The following is a 9,564-nucleotide window of genomic DNA, read 5'->3' on the forward strand; positions in this document are numbered from 1 at the left end:
GACAATGCATGAGAGTGGTCATGGCGTCATAGTATATTGTGTTATAATTTTCCATCGGACGGGTCGTTTACCCATTCTAAATTGTATAGTAAGAAAATTATATAATTTTTTTTAACTTGCTACTTTGTACTCGTATGAACATGAGTTACGCTAATCATGTGCAGAATGTGGACAAAGGGCTGTATGGTATGGAAACACGGTTACTTCAAGCAGGTAATATAATTATAAATATAGATATGACAATTACTTCATGTTACAAAAATACTTTTAATATATAAAAAAGAAATCAAAAAGGTGCGTCGTGCATATAACTTCATTAACAGAATTTTATTAAAAAATATTTACACATTAAAATATTAAAAACAAAATATTCTAATCATATCATTTTTCTATTCTATACGCCTGTTCTAAAAGATATTTCAGCAACGAGGCTGAAATTATAATTATATAATAGACAATCTCTTTATTAAATATTATATTTAAAATAATTTGCGTTATATTTAACAGCAATAATATCAAAAAGCAAAATATATTTTATAAAATACCATATACATATTATCCCCTAAGGGTCGAATTATTGAATTTCGTATGCTGAAATATAATAAATAATGATGTTAATAGTATAAAAATGTAAATCAATGTACTATAAATAATCTGTTAAGAGTATGTAGCAGATGAATAGAAAATAAGTTGTAAAAATATTTTACAATTACGTATTAAATCAGAATAAAATAAAACAAACAAGACTTTTTCTCACAAACAAAGTATACATAAATAAACATAATAAATACGTAAGTTTGTAGCGATAGATGGATGAATTGATGGATAGACAGATGGATGGATGGATGTTACACTTTCACGCAGAAACTATTGAGCACATTTGAATGAATTTTGGTACACGGTTAAGTTATATCCTAACTGAAAGGTCGATGGACCGCTTTTTAGGTCAAAGGGTCCGAATTTGTCGTCAAAATGTATTAAAATTAAAAGGCAAATTTGTCATCAAAATTACGTCCGTCTTCTTATCGGTCTTTTGTCAAAGTCCTTTTGTTTTGTCCCAAGCTGTCAGTTTTAATTGTAGAATGTCTTAGCGGCCAGCGATAAAACCTGTCAAAGAGGCCGCAACATCCCCACCTCCAGTATTGGAAGCCAATACTCCAGGCAAGGCCTAGGCGCGGACGTCCAATCTGGCCAGCTTTGTCACTGGTCGCTTATAGAGTCCGGTCGAAGTCAGCACGTCAGCTACTCGAACCCTGCCGTCCTTCCCAGGATACACTGCCGTCACTCGTCCTTTGGGCCACTGGTTTCGTGGGAATTGATCGTCAGTTATAATTACAACGTCATCAGTCATTAACGGTCGTGTTTCTTGTCGAAACCATTTGTCTTGTCTTGTCAAAGTTGGTAAGTACTCTTTTATCCAACGTTTCCAGGTAAGGTCGGCCAGTCGCTGGGAGTGACGCCAGGATCGTCGCAGTAAGTCATCGTCGTCAAAGATACCCAAAGGATGGTCCATGTCATTTGTCTTCGTCATCAAAAAGTCATTCGGAGTTAAAGGTAAGTCGTCGTCCTTGTCAATAGGTACATACGTTAGTGGTCTACTATTTACAAAATGTTCTGTCTCCGCTAGGAGTGTTGACAGAACTTGATCACTCGGCGCTGTTTCTTTTAGAGTGACACGGAGAGCAGTCTTAACAGAGCGCACCATTCGCTCCCAACAACCTCCCATATGAGGAGCGTTAGGGGCGATAAAGTGCCAGTCAATTCCCCTGGTACTTCCCATCCTAGTTAGTTCGTCTTTGTCCAAGGCCGCCACGGACAATTTCAGCTCACGGTCGGCTCCTTTAAAAGTGGTGGCATTGTCACTCCATATTTGTCTTGGGCAACCACGACGAGCAATGAAACGTCGGATGGCCATGATAGCACTGCTTGTTGATAAATCATGTGTCACCTCAATATGGATAGCTCGAACCGTAAGACAGGTGAAAAGAGCTCCATATCTCTTCTCTCGATGACGGCCTACCTTGACCAGCATTGGGCCGAAATAGTCCAGACCCGTATACTGGAAAGCGCGTCCACCAGGAGTCAGCCTTATATCGGGTAATGACCCCATCAGAGGTGGGTCAGGTCTTGCTCTCCTTATTCTACATAACTGACAGTCGTTCCAAATAGACTTGACAGCGTTCCTTCCACCGATTATCCAAAAACGTTGTCGAAGATTATTAAATACCAGTTCCCGTCCACTATGGGCTGCATCTTGATGGTACTGGTGCATGATGAGACGCGTAAATTTGTCTTTTGGATGCAAAATGATTAGGTGTCGAGTGTCATTGCCAACATTCGCTTCGCGAATCCTCCCATCAACGCGGAGAATGGCGTCTCCATCCAGAAATGGCGTTAATTGGCATAGAAAACTCTCTTTGTCCACTTGTCCACATTTTTTAATATTTTTAATATCGTCAGAAAATATTCTTCTTTGACTATCCTTAATAAGCGCCTTCTCTGCTTCTTTAACTTCGTCCGCTGTCAATTCACCTCGTTTTCTGTTATCTTTGTGAATCCAGTTACATACAGCGCGGTAGAACCACGCGGTACTTCTTATTAGCCTCCAAAACTTTGAGAATCGGCTGACGTCAGGCAGATTAACGGGCATTTCAGTTAAAACTAAGATGGTTTTCACCTCAACGTCGTCAGGATCAACAATGAATTCAGTCTCTTCTGACGGCCAGAATTCCTTGGATCCCCGGAGAAACTGTGGTCCATATAACCATCTCGTATTATCCTCGGTAACTGTCTCTCTAGTTGCATCGTCTGCTGCATTTAGGCCTGACGGTACCCACCTCCAGTGATTAACGTCGGTTAACTCGGAGATCTCGCTGACACGATGGGCGACGAAAGGCTTAAAACGACCGCTGTCAGAACGAAGCCAGCTCAGAACAGTCATAGAGTCAGACCAAAGTGTTATGCTTGCATCAAAGTGTTGCTTCAAAGTGTGAGCTAGTCTAGCACCCAGCAAGGCAGCCTGTAACTCGAGGCGAGGTATGCTCATTACTTTGAGTGGTGCGACGTGAGCACGTGCCAAGACGAAAGCTACATGCCAACTACCATCTGACATCTTGACGCGTAGATATGCAACGCTCGCATAAGCCTTACTGCTTGCATCGCAAAAAATGTGAAGTTCTAAGTCAGCTTGTTTGTCACACATGTCAGTAAAAAGCCAACGAGGAAGTCTAAAGTCGCTGACCTTTTGTAATTCCAACAACCATAACTGCCATTCCTTGAAACTAGTCGATTCGATTTCATCGTCCCAGCTGATTTTGGATTTCCAGACATTTTGCAGGAGAATTCGCCCCTTCACTGTCACATATAAGAGGAAACCCAAAGGATCAAAAATGGACATCGTCAATCTTAATATGTCACGCTTGGTTGGTTTCTTCACCCCTGACTTAATGTCCTCGCTCACCTTAGGAAGCTTCAATAGAAAGATAAACTCATCGGAATCCTGGTTCCAGCGCACTCCAAGCACACGTTCTACCTGATCATCCTTGGAGTCAGAGAGGATCTTCAGGATACACGGGGATAGCTTGTCTGAAGGTAAGTGTTCCAATAGTGTATGAGAATTAGAGACAAAATTCCTTATATTGAAGCCACCTGCAGCATGTATACGTATTACATCATCCACTACGCGTACCAAGTCATCCTCATTGTCAAAAGAGTGGATGTAGTCGTCGACGTAATGGTGGTCTATAATAGCTTTGACAGCTTCTGGGTGAGTCGCCTCATATCTACGAGCATTCAAATTTTTTACATATTGAGCTGATGATGGTGAACAGACAGCTCCAAAAGTCATGACATTCATGACATAAACGTCATTATTCCAGAGAAGTCTTTGGGCATGTCGGTCATCTTCCCTAATAAGTACTCTATGAAACATCTCTTGGATGTCACCAATTACACAATATTTGCCTAGACGGAACCCTAATAATACAGCAGGCAAAGATGTTAAAAAATCAGGTCCACTCAATAAGAAGTCATTGAGTGACTTACCGTCAGACTTAGCTGCACAGTCAAGTACAATTCGCAACTTATTAGGCTTATTAGGATTAAAAACGGCAAAGTGAGGAAGATACCATGTCTTATTGGTCTGGATCGAGGCCTCTTCAGGAGTTAATTTTGAGATGTATCCTTTATCAACATTCTCCTGGATCTTCTCCTCATACTTGACAGCAAGCTCAGGATACCTACGAAATTTTCTCTGGATACCTATAAGTCTACTCTTCGCCTGTGGGTAGCTATTCGGGAGCTGAACGTCATCAGAACTCCAGAGTAGGCCGGTCTCCCATCGTCCTTGAGGCAAGAGTTTCGTGGTCTGTTCCATAATCTTCAGCGCCAGCTGATCCTCTCGAGAACGAGGAAAGTCACCTGTCTGCTTCACGCCGAAAGACTCTGTGGAAAAAGATCTCTTAACGAGGTCGTGTAATTCGTCACAAGAGCATAGATGTAATATAGTTCTGTCATTCGCTATACTACGAAGTCCTATGTTCCCATGTACAACATAACCCAAGTCCGTCTTAGATATTATAGGTCCGTTCTTATGTCCTTGTATTATTTGTCTAGTAATAATTAACTCAATATTATCTTGACCAATTAGTAACTCAATCTTTCTAGGTCGTATGTCATAGTCTGTCACATAGTCAGTCACATAAGGAAATTTATTTACAATATTTTTATATGAAATACTATCTACTACAATATTCAAATTATTTATAGAACGAACACTATTTACACTATACACATTTTTTTCATTCAAACCGCGAATATTAACTGACACTATTTTTGAGTCCGTCTCTGTGGTTGACATTCCGGACACACCACGCATGTGTAGATTTGTCGTCGGACCAGTAATGCCAGCCTTCTCGAGCAGAGTAGCATCAACCAGGCTCACAGATGCGCCTTCATCAAGGAGAGCGAAGGTAGTGACGTCACCTTTTGTACCTGATACAACGACTGGCACGACCTTCAGTAATACATGCGAGCTTCGACTGTCGTTGTTCACTGTCGTTTCGGCATGATTGACGGATATTACTCTATCATCAGTCTCGTCGCGTAGGGCAGCATGAAGCAAGGTGTGATGAGCACGGACACATTCAGGAACAGAGCATTTAATTTTTCTCTTACAGGCTTTTAGTTGGTGTCGTACAGATAGACAAGAGAAACATAACTTTTTGTCAGTTACCAACTTCCAGCGGTCGTCTATCGTCATCCGTTTGAAATCATCACAATCACTTAGTCGATGATTACCGTTGCAGAGCACACATGTAGGTGATGATGATGAAACTGTAGCTATCACCGGTCTCCATGGTCTATGGTCAGGCTTGGTCGGCAGCTTCGCAACAGTATTATTTACAGTCCTTATAGGCAGCGGAGCAATATAAGTGGCGGCGTTAGCTACGGTCATGAGCCACTCAGATACATGACATAAAATTACAATATTTACATGTTTATTCGATATATACATACTCCATTGATATTTCAATAGTGACGGCAGTTTACTTATTATTTCTCGAATTAAAGTGGGATTAGTCAGATGTCCAACCTCTTCTGTCATTTTCATCGTAGCTACAACATTTTGAATTGCAGTCGCATATTCTATTAAATGATTGACGTCGTCATGACGGACTTCACGCATGAGCCTTATTTTATTCAACATGACTTCTATGATTAATTCAGGTCTACCAAATCGTAACTTCAATGTGTCTATTATTAGTTTTAGGTTTGTAGCACTCACCAACAGCGCAGATACAGCGTCACGCGCACGGCCCTTCAGGCAGCGCGCTAGTCGTTCGATGTTTTCATCGTCGCTATAACCACACAGCCGTGTTGTCGATATATACTGCCTATAGAACAACGGCCACTCATCAGGCTCACCGCTATACAAGGGCAGCTCCTTTGCGCTTATTTGCCTGGCTAGGAGTTTAGACATGTTCGTGTTGTCATTCTCTAGTCTGCGTGTAGGAATGTGTGGTGGTACAGGCATCATTTCAGGCTGTGTCTGTGTATCAGTATTGATAGCCGTCGAGATAGCGTGAGGCATACTAATATTATTTTGATATACCATACCTGAGGTTGTAGGCAGACGTAGGGACTCGCGTGACTGTGTCCTATTGAGCATGAGGAGGTTCTCTTCATCTTCAAGTGCTTGTGCTGATAATGCAAGTTTTTCTTCGATGAGTCTGGTTTGTATCAACGCGCGCTCTTCCGCGGCTTGCAATTGTAGTTGTAGGAGTCGTTGTCTTCTTACTACAGTCGATGTGGACGTACTAGAGTGCGAACGGGCGGATGGCGTGGGTGAGGGCTGGCGGCTACCGTGGGCGGACTGTCGGTCGTGTTCACCCTGGTCAGCAGTAGCAAGCAGCGTCGTCGGAATTGTCGTCATCTTCGCTTGTCTTCGTGTCTGCACCATAGGTTGGTTGTAGTTTGTTCGAAGGACCACTTGAAAGGTCGATGGACCGCTTTTTAGGTCAAAGGGTCCGAATTTGTCGTCAAAATGTATTAAAATTAAAAGGCAAATTTGTCATCAAAATTACGTCCGTCTTCTTATCAGTCTTTTGTCAAAGTCCTTTTGTTTTGTCCCAAGCTGTCAGTTTTAATTGTAGAATGTCTTAGCGGCCAGCGATAAAACCTGTCAAAGAGGCCGCAACACTAACTTAGCATGTAGAATACTTTATGCACTGATTCACACGGGCGAAGCAGCGGGATACAGCATAAGTACAAGTATGAGTGGACTAGCTGACCGGCAAAAGATATTTAAGCGCATACCGCCAACTACGGAGTCCTTTCTTTCTTATGAAACTAAAACTATCCTATCTTTCAAATCCAACATGTGGTGTCAACATCGTCATGTATGATTTTCAACCGACTTCAGTAAAGAAGGACGTTTTAATTCGGTTGTATTTTTTATGTTAAATACCTTATAAGTCTGTCAATTATAAACAGATTTGTAAAATTATACGCATACACCGACCGATTTAACATTGACGTTACGACCACTCTTTGGAATCAACTTCCAGCAGCAGTATTTCCGAACCGATACGACAACATAACCTTCAAGAAAAGAGCATATTCCTTTTTAAAAGGCCGGCAGCACACTTGCAATGCCGTAGGTGTTGTGGGTGACCATGGGCGGCGGTAGTCACTTACCATCAGGTGAGCCGCATGCTCGTTTGCCCTCTGTGTTGTAAAAAAAAAAAAAAAAAAAAACGACCGGGATTACTAAATATGACCAAATAGAACAAATATATATTCTGTGATTACAAATTAGGTAACAGCGTACCAACGTCTAATTAATTAATTCTTGTGCTGTAATAGTACTAACCATACACTATGGTCAGTTCCTGATCTTCTCATGATAAACTTGATGTAATAAATTTTATGTAACTTGATATACTCGTACATGGTAAACTTAAATATCCTTCTTTTCCACTTTCGCAGTAAAATAAATGTATTAAAATCTGTAAAATAATATTACTGTATATTTCATTTTTTTCTAAATATACACTTTTCGCCACTCTTTTGCTACCTATATATTTTAGTAATGGGGTCAATATATATAGAGACACAGAAACGTTACTACTGCATCTAACAGTTTTACACCTCCATTTCACTCTAATAGTATATGTACACAGCTCTTCTAAGTAGCTTCTTAGTTTTGAAGGTATAATTACTATATAAAATAAAAACTTATATCCATAACGTATAATTTAAATATAAAAACAAAATAAAATTGTTATCAATGTTTTGAATTTCTCTATCCATTTCGCAAATTTAATTTATAGCTTTTCGATCACCGATATTGTTTTTGCAATATTATGCCTAGTTAATTATGTTAATCTTCTAAAATAAACTGGATCGCCATAGCAGCCGCAAAGAGCGCCAAAGTTTTGTGGTCGCTAATAATTTCACAGTTTAACCGAGTCGCTGGCAAACACCAACTTCGTCAAAGGGATTTGGTTAATTCAATTTCTGTGTTCTGCCGCCTTAGCCTGCTTGCTACAAGAAAATTTGCGTAATGTTTAATTCCAATATCACCTTAGGACTGTGGACTTTAGGAAGTATTGATGTTATGATTTTGATATTTGCGCGAAAAGAAGCCTTTTGCTCTATTTGATTAAATATTGTACTCTGCTATTAATAACTACTAATTTTCAACATACATTAATAATAAATAACTATAAAGTTTAAATTGACTTTTGCATATATCAATAATTATGGTAATTGAAGAAAAGACACTAATTAGAAATGAGTCAATTTGAGTTTAGACCTCTGTTTTTTGCATTGCAAAATTTTCTTGTATGTTTTCACTTAAATTCAATGCTTTTAATGATGAATGATGATAAACATGATATAATTTTCTTTTACTATTCACAATACAAAAAATAATTTCATAAACCAATTTAAAACCGAAATATGGAATGAAAGTGAAAGGTATTAAACGAAAAAAATATAATAAATTCTTACGTAACTGGACCTGAATTAAGTCCTCAGAGACATTAAGCACGGTTGTTCCGACGTAATGTATTGTTATCATATTATCCAGGGGAGTCTCAAATTCTGCTAATGTAACTAATGAAACGTAGTCTTATATCCGGACAGAGATAATCCCTTTAGGGCTCACCTCTTTATCTTTATGGAGCAATGAAAATATAACGATTTTTCCAAAAGAGTAATTATCTTTTTAATCATCTCATTAAACATGAATGTTTTATTGATCCTATTTTACTCATATACCTAAGGATTCAAAGATTTAGTTATAGATGCGAAATAGATATAAACACTTCTTTTAATTTTTTCACAGCTAAACTTATAACTAAATATTATTACTTATCTTCTGTCAATGCAAACAGTTATATTTTGTGTAAAAAAGAACCTTTATGTAATAAAATAAATATAGAGCGAATACGAGAGTAAGCTTTGTCGATTGCAAAAATAATCATAAAAATTTATTTCTCCTTTTGAAAGTCGTTTAAATAGAAATGTTTCAGCTAATTAATAAATCATAATATTTTCTAATTAATCAACACTATCTACACGAATATTATAACAAGGAAAACTTTGTTTGTTTGGTTGTAATGAATAGGCTCAAAAACTAATAGACCGTTTTTAAAAATTCTTTCACCATTCGAAAGCTACGTTATCTATGAGTAACATAGGCTAAATTTAATTTGGGAAAAGAATAGGGTTCTATAAAATATTTGGGTTTTTCGGTCACAAGGTGTAAAAAATCAACCAGAAAAGTTACTTATTTTGCGTACGTTGTTTAAACTATAAAAGATAGAACCATAAAATGTTCTAATTAATTGTAGATCTTATAAATATCTACAAAAAAGTCCGCGACACACTATACCTATGTCGAGTGAGGCGCAACAACCATTTTTTTATTTAAAAATCTTGAATTTTTTTGGACTACTTTTAAACGCTTTTATTTTACTCATGCTATTAATCCTTATCAAAATAAATTATTTCATCACTAAGTACAGTTTATTTAGATAATATTTGATATTTGAATGA

At 38.4% G+C, this 9,564-nt stretch overlaps 2 protein-coding genes across 2 annotated transcripts; both read right to left on the reverse strand.

The window, feature by feature from the left end:
* Positions 1-961: 961 nt before the first annotated feature.
* Positions 962-2,703, reverse strand: LOC128200987 (uncharacterized). Its single transcript, XM_052896391.1, has one exon. It carries the CDS (start codon positions 2,648-2,650, stop codon positions 1,169-1,171), a length of 1,482 nt encoding a protein of 493 aa, XP_052752351.1. The 5' UTR covers positions 2,651-2,703; the 3' UTR covers positions 962-1,168.
* LOC128200984 (uncharacterized) lies at positions 2,674-6,433 on the reverse strand. Its single transcript, XM_052896386.1, has 2 exons — positions 2,838-6,433; positions 2,674-2,749 (listed from the first exon to the last, which is right to left on the reverse strand). Exons 1-2 carry the CDS (start codon positions 6,431-6,433, stop codon positions 2,674-2,676), a joined length of 3,672 nt encoding a protein of 1,223 aa, XP_052752346.1.
* Positions 6,434-9,564: the final 3,131 nt, after the last annotated feature.

Source organism: Galleria mellonella, unplaced genomic scaffold (genome assembly GCF_026898425.1).
Source record: "Galleria mellonella isolate WM207_F2 unplaced genomic scaffold, CSIRO_AGI_GalMel_v1 utg32, whole genome shotgun sequence".
Classification (NCBI taxonomy): Eukaryota; Metazoa; Arthropoda; class Insecta; order Lepidoptera; family Pyralidae; genus Galleria; species Galleria mellonella.

Coding starts and splice junctions, on each gene's coding strand:
- LOC128200987 (XM_052896391.1), bottom strand. CDS start 2,650: ATGCCCGTTAATCTGCCTGACGTCAGCCGATTCTCAAAGTTTTGGAGG.
- LOC128200984 (XM_052896386.1), bottom strand. CDS start 6,433: ATGACGACAATTCCGACGACGCTGCTTGCTACTGCTGACCAGGGTGAA. Junction 2,750..2,837: donor ACCGACGTTAATCACTGGAG/GTGGGTACCGTC, acceptor TATGGACCACAG/TTTCTCCGGGGATCCAAGGA.